This window comes from Sycon ciliatum, chromosome 1, assembly GCF_964019385.1.
Source record: "Sycon ciliatum chromosome 1, ocSycCili1.1, whole genome shotgun sequence".
NCBI lineage: Eukaryota > Metazoa > Porifera > Calcarea > Leucosolenida > Sycettidae > Sycon > Sycon ciliatum.
In genome coordinates this window covers 6,330,505-6,348,942 of record NC_088643.1, presented here as the reverse complement: position 1 = coordinate 6,348,942, position 18,438 = coordinate 6,330,505, and the positions used below count along the sequence as shown (strand labels likewise).

The 18,438-nt window shown below is 44.9% G+C and overlaps 1 protein-coding gene across 1 annotated transcript; it reads left to right on the top strand.

Moving 5' to 3' along the window:
* Positions 1-220: 220 nt before the first annotated feature.
* On the top strand, positions 221-9,079 carry LOC135806804 (uncharacterized). The gene is made up of 4 exons (XM_065321007.1): positions 221-308; positions 1,980-2,049; positions 4,885-5,278; positions 7,851-9,079. Exons 2-4 carry the CDS (start codon positions 2,039-2,041, stop codon positions 8,787-8,789), a joined length of 1,344 nt encoding a protein of 447 aa, XP_065177079.1. The 5' UTR covers positions 221-308; positions 1,980-2,038; the 3' UTR covers positions 8,790-9,079.
* Positions 9,080-18,438: the final 9,359 nt, after the last annotated feature.

Sequence of the window (18,438 nt, the reverse complement as noted above, 5' to 3'; positions counted from 1 at the left end):
GCTGATGTGTCACTACGAGTCTTGTAGTTGATTCGCTACCATCGTACATGGATGTCCGTCCTTGCAGGAGTCCGTCGAAGAGTCTTGCCGCAGTTGCTACGTGTATTTTCTAGCTTACAAGAGCTCAAACAGACGAGCTTTCCTTTCCAATTGCAATAATATTATACTCCCCCCTTTCTAGATTTACAGTTGTTGTTGCGGGCCAGCAGCAGTTATTGTCGTAACTGATAGTCGCGATCACTCCGGACACTGAAGTACAAGGCGGCAGAAGCTCACCCAGACGGATCGAAGACTGACTGCCACGGACAGTAAGGAGACCTTACATCTGTTTACATTTTTTGTTGCGTGCCCACATTGTTCGTAATCATTTTCTGCTCCGAAACAATGGTTCGTCGAGTTGCTGGTGAATGAAGCACCAGTTAAATGTTTCGTCGACCAGCGCTAACACTATCAGCTTGGCTCGTCAAAAACATGTAGTCGTGGGGAAAGAAAATCGGATGTGCAGTTTATGTGTTGTCTGTACATAAGCAAACTCTTTTCTTTTTGCCAAAATTTAATGACACAAACTCGGCTCAAGACAATCACCAAGAAACGTGAAGACATTTTAAAAAGGATGGAGAAGATACGACTGGAACACAGAAGTTGAGGGAACCGTATGTGCAAGTGTCTTCAATGGAGTTTGCGAGTATTACGAATTGAGGTTTGACGGACCAAACAATTAGCGAGTCGCTTTTGAATCTTTGCTATCCACTTGATTGTATTTCAACCTGAGCTTAGAGGAGATGATCGGCCTAAGTGTAAATGCTAAGCGACACTAGCTGCTGGTTGGGACCTTATAGCCTTTGTATATGTTTGAATCAAGGAGATTGAGGCTAGTTTCGAATGCCCAGTCTTCCTGACATATCCGAAGGTGCGATCTTCTTTTCTGCCAGTAAAAGAGGGCACTTAACCCTGTTGCAGTCAACCTGGCCAGCCAAGAGGGCCTAGGCCCAATAATTTTGGTTAATTTTGGTGCCGTGTGCAGATCCAATATGGCACTTGGTACATAGAAAGTCGTTCGCTTGTCGCGCAAGCCAGTTGGTCGCTGTATCCATGCATGGAAACACGGTCGCTATAAGCAGGTGGTCACTAAAACCAGAGGTCGCCTATACCAGATTTTACTATACTCATATTAATGAGCAACCAAAAGAGTGGGCCACGGAAAGAAAGCTATTGTCATAATGTGATGTAGTAGTTCAAAGATGACTGGGGAATGCTTACAACGCTCATGTAGGAGGACTCAATGTAGAGATTTATCGATGCATTGGGGGCTCCTAGTGTACTAGTTTTTGGTCGATTTCACAGAAAGCTTTTGAGTTTTGAAGTTATAAGAAATTTAGTGTAGATTGGTCACTTCTTGGACGACAACTATACCCAAATGGTTTTATTCCACTTATACTTTTACTAAGTTTCTGCGAAAGAAAGAAATTATCTCAGATATATTCATGTACAAGTCTCTCTCCCTCTCTCTCCATTTTCACCCATCCTTTGTAGGTAGGTTCCCTTTCGGGTGGCAGGGGGGGGGGGACGCTTTTGAAGGAAACCTCAAACAATAATACATCTCAAAAATTGCCAAAGAATCATAGTATGAGTTTCAGGTCTAAATACAAGCCACAGAACAGTGTGCATAAACAAGCTACAAACCACACACAACAAAGCAAAAAAATGGCTCAAACTTCGAAACTCACCCTGCTGTTTACCCTCCAGACAGCTGGAACTATGAATTGAATGCAGAAAACAATCATCAGAAACCAAAGTTCCGTTTAACTGTCGACTTAAAGCGTTCATCAGTATGTAGAATAATATTAATCGCTTTGCTAAGATTGTGTGTGCATTAAACCCTTTGTCAAAATTGTTGGCGTGAAGAGTTTTTCGAAATTAATCAGTCATTCGAAATGTACATAAAACAGCCAATTACGGTGTTGTTTGCCTTGCTCTAGGTTGGTCAACTGGCGGATTGGGCTATAGCTAATGCGATCAAAGGCCTCAAATTTGCAAGATGAAGATCAGGTGAGTCAGGGTAACTCTACTCTTGTGATTGGATGCCTTCCAAGACTCAGAATATGCATGACAAACATGAATGCAGTGTTATCAATTGTCATATGTTTCAGGGAACAGTTCAAACTGAAAACATTTCAGAAGAAACATTGATTGTCACCACCAGCACTCAAACCAGGGTTGTTGTTAGTTCTGTATTTCAACTGCATGTTTGTGCAGTAGTGTACCCAGATTACTCAGGCGTGAAGAGGGAGTGCTCTCAAATCTGCTCTAACGAAAACTTCATAATGCGGCACAAATCGAGTTCGTGTAGTTTATGTCTGGTAACATCCACTGATCACGTGGTAACATCCTCTGATCACGTGGTAACATCCACTGATCACGTGGTAACATCCACTGATCACATTCTAACATCCACTGATCACGTGGAGACATCCACTGATCACACTGCAATGTTTGCCGGTTTGCTTGCGTGCATTTGCACCGCTGCTTGAGTTCTTTGCGACACTGCACACCCATGGCCAGCTTATAGCTTTGCAAACGACAAGCTTGACGTCAAACGTATCTTCCACGACAGTCACGGGTAGCCAAAAATGGTGTCGTTCCTGGATGTCCACGACTTTTTGGTTTCTTTTCGTTTCTTTCTGTTGGCTTCACAGCCAAGTCAAATGTTTTGTTTGCTCCAAGCTCGTCTTAGCATCAATTTTCACTATCCATCCCTTTTATAGTACATGTGTCATCTTTTATGATCCTGTGGGACGTGTCACGCAGCTTGATACGTGAAAAGTGGATTGTGAGCAACACTGGCTGACACTCAATGACGGCTTTTAACAAATATATTTCAGGAAACGTATTTCAACGTGTCGGTCATAAAAAATAGCCATCATCAGGAGTGAACTTGGTATGCTGGCTACTTGGGTTTAAAAATGAGCAGAGTTGCGAGCAGATAAGAATTCACCCACGCATGTACTATGACGAGGGAGAAACGAAGTTAACAAAACACAAAACATCCCAAAAAAATGTTCGGAAATAGCACGATACCCAACAACTCTAAGGGGGCGTTCAAAATGTCTTCATCAACTGTTCGAACAAATTTTAAAAGAGATTAGTTGAAGTGTCCCATTAGAACGGTTTCTATCATTTGCGCCTATCATTTTAGAGTTTTTCAGGAGAATTGTCAAGGCGATGATGACGTCCGATCAGATCAACCATCTCCACGTACTACGTGACGTAGCTAATCCAAACTCTTCGGAACTAATCCACCTCTCCCATCGGATGAGGTTGTGGAGTTTCGAGGAGTTTCGAGGAACTTCGTTTTTCTGAAGAGGCCAATAATAAGGCCACCTCTTCAGAAAATCGAAACTTCTCGAAAATTCAAAGGTGACAATTCGAACGCGCCCTTAATATGCCACAGGCGCCAAAACAGACAAGTACATGTAACTTACAACCTTCCTGAAAAAGATTTTTGAAAACCAGTGATTGAGTGTCAGCCAGTGTTGCTCACAAGTCAAAACCCACTTATGTATCCTCTTACTAATGGTACTCGGGCAATTAATTGCTGTCTTTGCATTGCTTTGCACCCCTATTGTGGGTGTACAGTGTAGAGTGGTTGCACATCTTGCCAAAGCGGCGCAGACCCCCGAGTCGCATGACGCAGGGTAAAATCTTTATTTCAGGATTACCCAAAGGCGGTAGGCGGCCATGTTGGAGGAAATGCAAGCTGAGGCATCTTAGCAAGTACATCAAAGAAGAGTGAAGCGGGTGGGCTTTTTGGCATTATTTCTTGCTCTTGTTTCAGAGAAGTCGACCCGGATTGTTTGTAGTTGAAACCTGCGAATATGATCAGTGTGGAACGGTCAAATCAGACTGCTTCTACTGTTGCGGCAAGGGCGCCTAATGAAGTACAAGTGCGGAGTCGCGATCGCAGGTCGTCAAAATCTTACCCTACGCTGACAAGCTGGATCAAGTACATGTAGTTGCAACGCAAAGATATCTGGACAGAATTTCGGCCCTAAGCTTGGCGCACTGCGTGGATGCAAAGCGGTTGCTCCTCTTGTGGGAGAAGTCGTCTTTGTGTCATACTTAGTGATAGCTACTGGCTTCTCTACCAAGAAGGACTTCAAACCTATAAATAAAAGAAGCCTCGCATACCATAATGGACTTCTCGTGTTCTCTGGATGGCAGTCGTGAGTCAGTCAAGTGTCAAGCCGTCGGCGGAATAGCGCGAGCTCCAGTGTAGGAGGAAACCCATTCCTAAAACAAATCATCGCCAAAGTCGCAACCTCTATTTTGTACCCGCATAGTATAACCATTTTTTTGTCTGGCGGGGTGAATGAGGTGAAGTCGTTCCAGCAGAATGGGAAACATGTCAAATTGATGTCACCAGGGCTAGGGTGAGCGATACTAGCCATGGTGACAAATCATATTGCCGTGCTACCAAAAATATTGTGCCCTAAAAGCAACGTACCCAGTCCACGTTGAACTGATCTAGCAAGCCAGCAGGCTTATCGCCCAGGAAATGACTCGGTGCACAGAACATACCCTCGCCGTATCCGAGATTATTGTCTTTCCCTTGATTGTTTTCAAGAGTGTAAAATAATGTTACTGAGATGTTTCAGTGTGACCAAAAGAAAGCATGTGCGAAACAATTATTATTATTTTTAGCTCTGACATTCAAACACGTTTTCTGATGTTCATGGCCATACCTGACTTTTCTTTTACTGACCCTATCAGGTACATTGTGACGGCAAAAACACAAAACCAAAACAAAACCGAAACAAAAACACCTCAATGCTCAACTGTCAAGGTCCAAAGTTTAGTTTTTCTATTTTATTATTGCATGTACAGAACCAGTCAGGGCTGGACGAAAGCGGAGCTGGAAGAAACCAATGCTCATCCTTACCATCGTGAGTCACGTGCTGTCCGACAACCTCAGCAGTCAGAAAGAGATGCTGAAACTGGCCATCTACGGTCAGAAGACGTCACCAATAGTAACCATCATAGTCCTGCGCATGCGGCGGACTCCATGGACGGATCTGGTAACGAGGAAGAGAATGCACCCGATGAACGTCACGAGTTAATGAATGAAAGCTCCTACAATCTCGACAGTGTCATCTACGATGTGTGGTCCGAGTCATTGCTACCTTACCTTGATGTCAGGTCAATTTTCCGCCTTTGCGGAGTTTCCCGGAAGCTACGAAACCTGTTGCTGACGGAGCAGACATTCAAGGCTATCTGTGTGGTAAGTAATGGGGAGAGGGGGGGGGGGAGGTGAGAAGAATGATGAAATGTACACTTGCAAGAAAATGGAATTATGTCACTGGCTACAGTGCTCTCTTGTTTGGCGCCCTTGGCGGTGTAACTTGGTATTTTTTATCACTGTTTCTGGAAAAGCCACTACGAAGTGTGGTGGAGAGTAGTGGCTGTATAGGAAAAAGATACGGCCACATTGTCGAGAAGCAAAGACGAGAGGAGTATCTGCCACCGTTTACCGAAAACGCGTTCACAGAACGACCGTACACAGCACGACGTTTCACGGAAAGGCATTCACAGAAGGACTTTTCACCGCCAATTCCGATTCAACGGAATTATAATTATGGAGGACTCAGTGACAGGTCGTACCCCATGACCAATCACGGTCCTCGTGACCAGTAAAACAGTCACACCCCCCCCCCCTCCCTGACCAGTCACAAATTAGTTTACCAGTTACATTGCCTCATGACCAGCCACAAATCACCATACGTGTACATGTGTAAAGGACACAGTTCGTGACTGCTCACGGAGTGCTTCGTACTGCAGGACTTGCTGTGGAAACTATAAATCCCTATGACTCTAGTATGAGGGGTCACAGGCAGAATACAGGCGTGACCACTATAATTCTACACGAACAGTTACATGCGAAATGTACAGTTGTGACCACTATTTCCCTGTGAGTAGTCACATGCAGAATGTAGGTATATCTGTATTATTCTTTCTCTTTTCATACAATTCACAAGCCAAGAAGTGATGCGCAGACCGTAGAACCGTACTCATGTTACGATACTGATCGCAAACATTATTATTCATTTAGTCCACGATGGCGTGACGGCAATAAGGACGATTGATTAGTTTCCCCAGGCCATTCAGCACCCATTTCTAAACCTTATCTAACCAAAGTTCTTTTCAAAGCAACATGCCAGTTCAAGAACATCTGTTCAGACATACAGTCATAATTATGGCTACAAGCCTCTTATACGGCCAAAGCAAATGTGCTTACATAATATTATGACACAAAATCTCAATACGAAATAATGAACAAAATGCCAAGAATCTGAAGTCATAATTATCCTTTTACATGTCTGGTGCTGCTCTCCCTAACGACCATGCACAGCAGGCTGCATTTGCACCAGCCATCACAAGAAGCTGTAGTGAGTGAATATTTCTATTAATAAGTAGAAGGCAAAATAGGTAATGGACAAATGAAGGTGGAGGATCGCCCAAAAACACTGACAAAAAGACACTAAACAGGACACAGTACTCGTATGCACGCAATACTTTTTGGATTTCACGGTTCGCGTGTGATTCGGCCGGAAACCGAGTTTTTCGCATCCATAGGAACGCCACCACCCTTCAAGGATCAAGGCACAGATGCAGCTCCTCAAGCGGTGGGAGGTGAGTAGATCAGCTCACCAGCAAGTGGTCAAAGACCGAAAATCCCATTCACTGAACCCATGTTTTCCTCGTGCCAGGCCAGAGTTCCCAATTAACTGTGGGTCGCAGCACGGCGGGAAAAAAATCTTTCCGCTTCCAAACAGGACTTGAACCAGGTACCCTCTCTTTCTCAGTCATGGTCTTAGACCATCCCACTATGCCTGCCTGCAAATATTATAATACACGCTAGATCAGCACAACGAGAAAGATCATGTACCATAATGTTACATCAACAAATTTTACCGTTAGAGTTATTTTGGGAGTAGCAATGGAGATGAGTTCGAAGCCTGTGAGTGTGAAGGAAAAAGTTTGTTGATCGCGTGAATGCCCACAGTTGAGTCGCAATGTTTTTACGTGGATCATATGACCGTTCACAGAGAAAGTGGCAGCTGTTTGTGACTGGTCATCGGGATTCAAACTGGTGTGTGGCTTAATGATTGGTCACGGAGATCGTGATCGGTCATCGAGACGTGACTGCTCACTGAGTCCTGCAAATCTTCACAGATTTTTCATTCACCAAATTCTGTGTCGTGGAATCCCGGTTCACGGACGCGTTTTGAGGCCAGCGCAGGAGCTCCAGAAGTGCTCCCGTCCTAAATCGTACTCTTTTCACAGTTTTTCATAGTATATCGATACTTGCTCCGCCTCAGGAGGAAATTCAGCTTCCAGTGCTTCGAGTGACTCAATACACTCGGCAACGTCTCCCAGCCGAACAAACGCATGATTCAAATAATGATGTATATCGATGACATCAGCGGCATGTTTTCGGTGAAACTGTTATGCGTTGAACTTGTTATTCTATAAATGATTCGAATGCGATCTAATTACATATATAGCGATGTCATCGGCGACAGGTTTTCGATGAACCTGTTTTCCGTGAACCTGATATTCGGCAAAGTGAACAGTCGCTATATCTGCACTCTGTGAACTGTCTTTCCGTGAAACGTCGCGCTGTGAATGGTCGTTCTGTGAAGGCGTATTTGATGAGCCGTGGAGAACCCAGAACACCAACTTGATCCGCAGTGTTTAAGGTTTTTTATATAAAATCAAATCAATGTTATGCAGTGTCCTTGAAAGTATGATTGCTGTGATGCTTCATTCTCTTTTTGGTGTTACATGCACAGCGTCGCTACGGAATCAGCCCATTGTTGGATTCATCCGACTTGAAGTACATTGACACCAGCAAAGCGTTGTATGTGGCCATAGCAGTTCTTAGATTAGATCCGATTATGTGTGAACAAATGAACAATCATCTTCCTTCTAACAAATTGGATACTATGCAGTATGGACCTAGTTGCCCCATCCCGTTTCTGCCCTTTCTGTCTTCCAAAATGGGAACGTTCAAATTGGAGAGGTGCTTCCCTGGGAAAATGATTACTGATCTCTACATGGAAGATGTTCGGTTAGTTATAAAAGCTGCAACTAAACACTTGCCCAAGCTGCAGAAAGATGATATTTCGCGAACACGTCACCAGCAGATTCCTCATGTATCAGACTCAGGGTACACCAGCGAAGATCATCTCGACAGACTGAGAGACCTGTCGTTGCAACGATGTGGTTCTCCGGAAGTCTATCAGACACTTCTTATCAAAAGAATTGCACATGCCAGTTCGAAAGTGATTCCCCTCCTTCAGTATCACTATCGCGCTCAGAGACTTCTTAAAGTCGGTCGTGCATTGTCGTCGATAAATGAACAGTTCCCTGAATTACTGCAATGCCTCGGTTTGTTGTGGTCATTAGCAGATGCCCTAAGTCCTGATTTCTTTTTGACATTGCCATTGAGAGCCAGTGCGGGGCATTCCACATTGCAGCTGTACGTCATGAATCAGCTAGATATATCTTTGGAGAACTACTGCATGGTTTGCCTGAAGTACCGCAAGCTCAGAGATAAGCAGGTGATCACAACCGAACTCGGATGGACACAATTCTTCTCCGGTTTGGGCGAGTATCTCAGAAACGTGTTGAGTCTCAACCACAGCGACAACTGCGCCAGCCAAAATGATCTGTTGGATTATTTTACAAAGTATGCTGAGGAGGTTGACTTAAACAGATCTAGTGCTTAGTGCAATACCTATTATTCATATCACAGTACCAGCACTGCTGTAGCTGCACATCTCCAAGTCTATTCCGCCTGCGCCCAACTCGTACGCTATGGTTCCTCCCAATTATCCTCTTATGTTCAGGCTGCCAGTTTTGGAACCATCAGTTGCCTGATGGTGGTATTTATTCAGCTTTTATTTCTTGTGTACTTGCATACTGGTATTAGTTTAGTCCCACAACCTGCTATAAAATGATCAGCTGTAGCACCTACTCCACTTTTATGTTTATGTATCTATGTCAGTAGTATAGGACGAGGGGGTTCTGGCTCACCTTCCAGGTGAGCCAAAATCGACTTTCTCGATCGGCCCTTTGGGCCGCTCTCCAAAGTCTCCCCCTCGTCCTATACTACTGTACTAAAGGATAGACACCCAAGTACTAATATTACAACTCCAAGTACTAATTTTACACCTCCAAGTACTAATTTTACACCTCCAAGTACTAATTTTACAACTCCAACCACTGATCCCATGTTGGCTCAACCTAGTTCCAGAAAAGTGAGTCAACTTGCTGTCTCCGAGAAAATCGAAAGTGAGCCAACTTCAGCTTTTTCACTTACCCCATCTTGGCTCACTTCGAGGGCTGATGTGGGGTCGGTTTCTGAGCCAACTTCGGGTGGTTCAGCTTTGGGTGATGATTCTTTAAAATTATTCTGTATTAGAGGAACGGTTGCCATAGGTATAACCAAAGATTCTACACAAACTTTCCAAGATGACAAGCAAGAAGCCAACCCCGTTTGACACAGCTGCTATTCTCACTGACTCCCTTGATTGTCGAATTACAATCAAGGATGGGAACAAATGTGGATCACTGACAATCAATGGTAAGGAACCATACATAAAATTCACTGATGAGACAAATATCATGAATGTTGTGAAAAAAGGACAAGAGGACTCTCTGAAATTTTCTTCTGACAGTGACATTTGTAAATCCATCCGTTGTATCGAGAAGAAGATAGAATCCGAAGGAAATGCGGTTAGAAGCAGGATTAACACAGCAAAATGTGACCACCCAATCCTATTTCTCCAGATTTCTCCTGATTGTACTATCTTTGATGAGGATAACAAACCATCAAAAACCAACAAGATCAAGCAAGGTGACACCGTCAATGGTATCGTTCACCTGAAGTGGGTTTACAAAGACAAGACCGATGACACTCTCAGTCTCAAACTTGTTGTTGTTGCTATAAAGCATTTCCAGAAAGAAGAAGTGAAATTCTCAGCAAACGATTTGTAAAAATAGTCAAACAATCCACAAAAACAAAAAGCAAAAAAATATTTGTTTTAGAAGTGAAATCATGGATGCCTGGTTTGATGACGACTACTCCACAAACAAGGAAGAAGAAGAAGTGATGGATACATGGATAGATGATGAACACTCTACCAGGAAAGATAAGATGATAGCGGACTACATTGACTATAGAAACCAGGAATGTTTTCCTACAGATATAGAATTGATGATTTTGGAAAATGAAGTAACTCCAGAGGATCTTGTGGTGTATGAGATGAAGAAAAATGATCTGTATGATACCACATCTTTCTTCGAAGAAATAGAAAAATCCAAAACCAGAACAGGAATCGAAAAAAGGTTGGAGATAACCCTGAACAAGGTTGGTTTACCAAAATATCTTAGCAAAACCCCATTCAACAATCTTGTTGATGAAATTCAGCGGATCAAGGTAGTAGCAAATAAAGAGAAAAAAGTCAAAGTGAGTTATCCATTCCTACTTTCGAAACTCATTGATGATGAAGATGATGTGATCAAGATCAAACCATTCATTCCAAAGTGTAAAAAGTCACAACAAAGACTTGATGCCATATGGGAGAGTTATAGAAAATCGAATGTGTAAGAAAAAGTAATAAAATGTCTTTCTTTTTCCTTTTTTTCCTTTTTTTCTTTCTCATGATCACTGGACAAACTGCTTCATCATATCCGGAGCATAACGCATGAATGAAATGCTGCTATCAACCCCCTCCTCAGCCAGATATCTTGGTATTTCATGGTGTCCGAACGCTAACGTGCTACATCCATCTTCTGTGATGTATCGTTTTGTGTCCAATGGTGATAAGGCTATCTTATTAACCGTTTCTCCGAAAATAACGTGTCTATGACTCCGGAGTGTTGTCATTTCTCGATGGAACACGGATTGATTCAAGAGACAATTTCGGAAATCATCATGTGTGATAGTTTTCTTGATCACTGCTGTTTTCACCCCCTTTGCTCTTTTTCCACTTTCCTCACCAGAGTAACTGTACATCTTGGAGCGAAGTCCTACAAACTCAGTGATCAGTTTTCCACCGAGTTCATCTTTGAACAGGCCAACAACTTTCTTGTTTTCTCGGAATATAACGGATGTGATTGATCATAATTGCTTGTATCATACTTCTCAAGAAACTCACTCATGTCACCAAACAGATCATCAGTAAAGAAATGAAGAACCAAGCTGTCTGTATCGGTGTACAAGAGTCTCACATCAGAGCCATACATCACTTTCAGGTGATTGTATTAAAAGTCATACATGAGTGTCTTTGAGAGATCCAAAATCGACATCCCAACATATATGGGCTTGTTGAGGACGACCTTTGTTCTGTTGCTTTGTACTCCGACCAGGTCATTATTGAAGATCACATGGCGGTTGTACGTTGGTTTAGCAACAAGCTGTTTGATTTTTTTCTCCTCACGACTTCTCAACAATTTTATGTTGACTCTCCTCCGAACGTTCTCCATAGTTTTCCCAAACACCGCATTGTTCATCAGTTTATAGAAGTCCTTAGGGAAATCATCCTTTGCCTTCTTCCGGAGGTCTGTATTCTTCTCGATGTAGTTTCTCATCCACGGTGTCTGAGTAAATTTCAGAGCACGATGAATTTTGACACAACGTAGTCCGAGCTGAGTGTAGAGTTTCAAGTTTCGGTAATGGAGAACGTACTTTGTCTTGTCCCTCAAGTTTGATACAAGTTTGAGAGCATCTACTCCGGAAGAATTGAGTATATCAACAAGCTCCTGCTGGTATGGAGATAGCATGTCCTCATTGACGGAAAGACGTTCCGGAGCAACTGGATAATCGTTGTGCTCCTCATGAAGTTCGTGTGGATATTCCAGATCACAAGAAACAAGTGGTAGCAGAAAACGTTTTCATGTATCATATCGAGATGTGTTAGGAGAAAAAGCGGTAATCCGATACATCACAGAAAATGGTGTAACAACGGCATATCTGACCTTCATCAACAACACATTGACATTACCAACTGTGAGTGGATACAATCTCATTGATGAATGGGAGCTGGTTTATCATGAGTACTGAAAATCTTAACTATATGTAGATAAAAAAATGGAAATACATCATTTCTTAATACTGTTGACCATGCTACCATTTACTCTTGGTTGTATTCGTGATCCGTTGGATAAGGATGGACTCTGCTTGACAACGAAACCTCCTACTGTCATCCAAAGTGAAAGACCAACTCCGGTTGACATCCCTAGTGAAACATCACCACCAACAGATCATATCACTACACAACCACCTTACGTTCAGACGAAACCAGGAAACGGGGATAACCCTCATTTGACAGACCCCAATCTTTGTCTTTTATCTCTGATTGTTATTCCTATAGTTGGTGCTGTTGTATATGTCATAACATGTTCCAGCTGTTCGATGAGTGTTGACCCTGAAAATGATCCAAGAAATTTACAACATCAGCCTAGGTTAGATTATTATTATTATTATTTATTGCAACATCTCAAGACTCGGCGGAAACACCGGCCAATATTACGAAAGTGGGTGATTGCCAACCACGGCGATAAATAGAAATAAGGGGAGGGAAAAAGAAAGAGTAGCAAAACGAACAGCAACAACAACTCCGTAAAGAAAGATAATGTCAAATAAAAACAGTGAAAAACACAGAGACGCAAAGGACATGTGGATAATGAGCTATGCATGTCGTAGTAAATAAGGGGCGGCACGGATCTTAAACAGGCGGAGTGAGGTCAGGTCCTTAACTTCTCTGGGTAGAGTGAGCCAAACAGAATAAGCAATAAAGAGAGGGGAGCGCAAAAGAGTGGATGAGTTACACTTAGGGAGTAAGAGCGAGTTTCTAGTTCTTAGAGAAGAGAACCAATTAAAACACATGAGATGAGGTGGGCACAACTCAAGCTTAATAGAATGGACAAGAGAAGCCAGGTGTGCACTGCGTCCATGTGATAACGGGGTTGTGTAAGCGATTTTATAAAGGGCGAATGATGAGAGCATGCGGGGTTGATGGAAGAGAATTTTAAGGATTTTCTTGTGATGTATTTCAAGCTTTGCAGCAGCGGAAGAGGATAACCCAACCCAAGACGTATCTGCATAATGAAATATTGGGCGAAGGTAGGCTAAATAAAAAAGAAGCTTGCAAGAAAGTGGGAGGTAGGAGCAGTGGGGGGAGAGAATTCCTAAGGATTTACTTGATGTTTTACAGATATATTCGATGTGAGGTACCCAAGAGAGTGCAGAGTCAATCACAATGCCAAGGTGTTTGTGAGAAGACACTATGTCAATTGGATTTGGAAAGTTGGCATGGATGAGGGTTGTGAACTCCGGCTGGGGCGGGAAGAGCATGATCTTTGTTTTTGATAGATTTGGGGACAACCTCCAGGACGACATCCAGGAAAGAACTTCCTGAATGCCAGCACGCAAGTTGTTTTTCAGGCCAGTGAGGGAAGCAGATGAGGTGAGAAGGGTCGTGTCGTCAGCAAACAGAGACGTTCCAGGGAAGACTGCAGGTAAGTCGTTTACGTAAATTATAAATAGTAGGGGACCAAGAATTGATCCTTGAGGAACGCCCGACAATACTGGCTCTGCAGCCGAGGATGTGCCAAGCACAGTTACGTACTGATAACGCCCAGAGAGATAAGATTTCAGCCAGGAGAGTGGTTGTTTGCGTACCCTGAATGCATGCTCGAGCTTTGCCAAAAGTCCTCGATGCCAGACGGTATCAAAAGCCTTGGCCAAGTCAAAGAAGCAAATGCCAGCAAGGGCTCTGTTATCCCTATGCTGGCACACCTGCTGCACGATGCGGGTCAGTTGAAGAGAGGTGGAGTCGCCTTTACGAAACCCAGATTGTGCGGGACTCAGAAACGGCGAAACATGTCTGTATAAGTGGTCATAAAAGATGCGTTCACATACTTTGGACACGCAGGGAAGAAGAGAGATGGGGCGGTAGTTTGCAGGTTCGTGGCGGGAACCTTTCTTGAATACAGGTATGACTTTCGCTGTTTTCCATGCGGAAGGGAATATTCCCGTGGCAAATGACATGTTGAAAATATGGCACAAAGGGAATGCTATGGATGGTGCCAGGGCCTTAACGACCCGGTTGGGGATGCCGTCAGGACCAGACGCCTTGCACGTCGGAAGCTTCTTCAGATGACGCCGGACAGTGGCAGTTGTGGTGATGACGGACGTGAAACAAGCTGAGGGCTCCGAGGGGGTGAGAATAGGGGGAATAGAGAGCAACGGGTCATCTGGCCGAGTCACAGAGGCAAACTGGGCGTTTAATGCGGTAGCTTTGGCCAAAGGGTCAGCCGCCTGCTGAGTCCCTGTTGTGAGTGACGGAATTTCCCGTGATACGTTTCGAATTCTTGCTTGTCTCACAAACTGGTGAAGCGATGGACGGTGTCTACCCTGCAAAGTAGTTTTCACTGAGCGGATATAAGCTCTGTACTTTGTCCGCGTCAGGGTTTTCACTATATTTCGCTGCTGTTGGTATGCTTGTTTGTTTTGTTGTGTTGGGTACTTCCTAAAAATGCTATAGAGATCATATTTCCACTTGATTGCTATGCGGAGATGGGCATCAACCCAGGGTGGCTGACTGGGCCGTGGGCAGCGGTGAGAATACGGCTGCTTTCCGAATGGCCAGAGGTGCTTCTCAAGGGCACTGTTGAGAATGGAAGAAAAGTGTAAAAGCGCATCATCGACGTTGCTGGCGCGCAGGTGCCAGCTCCAGTCAATATCAGAGAGCTCTGCATTCACACTATCCCAGACGGAAGATGGCACGGATTTAAAGTCATATTCCGGCTTTGCAGGAACATTGCTGAAGTGGCTTCGGGGTGCAGCAGCGGGATGTCCGCTTGCAGCAGGTTCCTCACGGTAAACAGCATCAGTAGGCAGAAGGAAATGACTGAGGATCTGTGCGTGGTCAGATGCACCAAGAGGAGCAACAGATGTAACAGAGAGTAGTAGGTGAGGATGATCCGTGAGTACAACGTCAATACACGATGTTGAGCCGTGGGGGGTAAAGTGTGTGGGGAATGTCACCATTAATTTTGCTCAAGGCCAAAACAAGAGAAGAGGTTACGGAACTCCCTTCCAGCACGATTCGTGGTGTCACTAGGAGACCAGTCAGAGTGGCGAGCATTCAAGTCTCCTGCAAGTACAATCGCCGAATTGGGGAGGCTAATATTGGACAGACAGTCCTCTAGGAGGTCACTAAATGCCTGGACTTGGGAGATGCTGTCTCCAGGGGGTCTGTAAACAGAGCAGATGATGAGGGGGAGTGAGGGAAGGATCACTGGCCGCAATTCGAGCCAAACCGCCTCCAGTCCACAGCGCTCAAGGTCGAAGCGGCGCTTGATGGACATGAACGATCTGTCAGCTACAAGAGTAGCCACACCGCCATAGCCTCTTGCTGGCAGGTTATCAGAGCTGGTCGTGGGTGGGCGGTCCAGGCGGTATGACGTGTAGCCTGGAATTGAGACGTCTATGGCAGCTGTCAGCCACGTTTCACATAGGCAGATTATGTCTGGAGAATACTGCTCACAGACTTGACTAAGCTCAGCTAACTTATTTACTATGGAGCGGCAGTTAAGTGAGAGCACTGAGAAGGATGAAGGTAATTGGGCAGGTTGATTGGGAGTTTTATTAGTTTGTCGTCCAGAATCAGGAAGGAATGGTGGCGCAAGTGGATTGAGCGACGCACTCAGTTCTGTTGAGTGATGCGGTCTGATTTGAAGCGCCATTCACGAACCGAAATGCCACTTGGCCAGAAGTCTAGACTCTGGACCTTCTGCCAATGCTCCTCCGAAATAACAAGGTGGGCATACGCCAGACCAAAATACCGTGCCGCAGATACTGAGCATTTGATCACAGTCACACTACGGTCCTCGCACCATTTAGCGATTGAACTTGCCGAGCAACCGACATCAACACGGCCAACGTAGACGGCCTTGCACTTTAGCCGACTGGCACCCCTTAACCGGTCGTGCTTGCGTGCAGGGCGCTGATAGCAAGATGTCACCGTTGCCTGAAGTGCGGGCTCCGTTACTGAGCCTGCATTCGTCCTGTCTGGTGCAGCCTGGGCAGCCTTGGCACGAAAGCCATCGGTAGCCGGCGCAGCCGTAGCCCTGGAGTAGGAGTGGGGGTGCATCTGCGCCTGGCACGCACCCACAGCCTGCGCGGGCCGTGGATGTACCCGCGGTGAAGGACTGGTACAGACTGGTTTGGTACCGGCCAGGCACTCCTCCAGCTTCCTTACTCGACTGCAAGTTACGTCCGCGCTAGCAGCCACACGCCGGATTTCTTCGCCTTGCGACCTGATCGCTTGCTCCAAGGGTCCGGTATCCGTCTTCTCAAGCCTTCTTTCAAGAATATTGAGTCGAGTATCCAAGCCATTGAACGAGTTACTGACGGCTGACACCTCCTCACGGATACGAGCAATGGAATCTAGGACCGTCTCCATGCGCTCTCCTAAAAGATCGCTCATGCAGGTGCGGAACTGTTTCATGAGGTGGTCTGCATTTACGATGCCAACAGAGTCCGGTGCGGGGAGCTGTGTCGGCGACTTTCGACCGGTACCAACGCCAACGCTGGAAGCAACACTCTCAGGTGACTCCGACAGCTCTCCCAGCTCAAACACAGGTCGAGGCTGTACATGTGCGCAATCCCTGACAGCACTCGCACCAACATGCCTCCGTTCCAGAGAGGCAGCACTTGCTGGCGTGCCAGCTAGAGCCTCCAAGGCCCGCACCATCCCCTCGAACGACATGATTGCTCTGTAGCTGTGTTGACGTGGTTTCAACAGCGCGCGCCTCTCACGCCTCTCACTAGTCCCAGCATCCAACAGAAGTGTGAATGGCAAGCCAGGTGCGCAAACAGCCGTCCGTGACAACAACGTAGTCGGTGTGGCAACTAGCGTCTCCAAAGTACAAGGCCGACGAGGAATGCTACACACAGCCACCCAGCTTCAACAAACGGGAGGGCAGCCTAAAACTACAATGTCAATGGAGAACCGGCAGGACAATGAATCACCTGGGTCTCAAGAATAGCAGAGCAGGCCAAATCACCACCGATAAAACCACTGCAGCCGACTTAAAAAGTCAAGTGGAAGGTAATAGGGCAAGCTACGTGCCAGTAGAATGAACCTACACGATGGAAAAGTTCAAATCTGGGGAGAGGCAAAAACTGCATCCGCACTAACCCTGACGTAGTATATTCATTTTGATCCGATGTCATTACCAGATGTGCTTGGTACGATCAATCTACCAAAATCACCTTTAACCTTTGATGTAACTGGTATAGTCTGATGGGGAAGAAAGAAAACGGTTTATGAGGGAGTAAAAAATGAACAAATTTATGATCTTGATAGGAATTGCTTTTCTAGCTCATTGTGTCAGAGTGAATGGGTTGGTAATAAACAAATGTTGGGAAGAAAATTCATTCTGGATTTGTGTTCCGCTTACACATCTTAGTCCACCTATTAATGTACCAGCAGCATCTGTACCACCGACAACACCGACACCACCGACAACACCGACACCACCGACAACACCGACAACACCAACACCACCGACAACAACGACACCACCGACAACACCGACAACATCGGGAATTACATCGGGAATTACATCGGGAATTACATCGGGAACATCGGGATTTACACCGACAACACCGACAACATCGGGAATTACATCGGGAACATCGGGAATTACATCGGGAACACCGACAACATCGGGAATTACATCGGGAATTACATCGGGAACATCGGGAATTACATCGGGAACATCGGGAACATCGGGAATTACATCGGAAATACCGACAACATCAACCCTAATGACAACATCGGGAACATTGGGAAAATCAGACAACTTGATTTACCTCCTTCTTCTTCTTCTCATCCCCATTACTGCTGGTGTATTTCACAGACAAATTAAAAAAAAATTTCACAGAAGGAAAGATGAAGACCTTCACACTTTCGAAACCACCCACATCATGTAAAGATGATCAGGTGAAAAAAATGTCTTACATTCCCACAAAAGAAACCCTTGCTGAGGTGAGATCAGCACTCAACTCAGGATGGAAACCCCCTATTACAAAAAAAGCTGATGAAAAACAAGAAAAGATATATGTGGAAATGATCCATCCCTTAGCAAAACTAAAACAGGAAACAGTTGTGTATGCTAAAATATTATTATTGTTATTATTATTAAATTTTTGATAGGGCAATCCCCACAGGCCTAAGGCCTTTTGACAGGGTACCCTAAAAAATGAAGAACAGAATTACGGAAGGTATGCAAGGAAGAACTTGAGCGGACCTCCGCTGGGAGGGCATTCCAGCGGTCAGAGCCAAGGAAAGTAACAGAAAA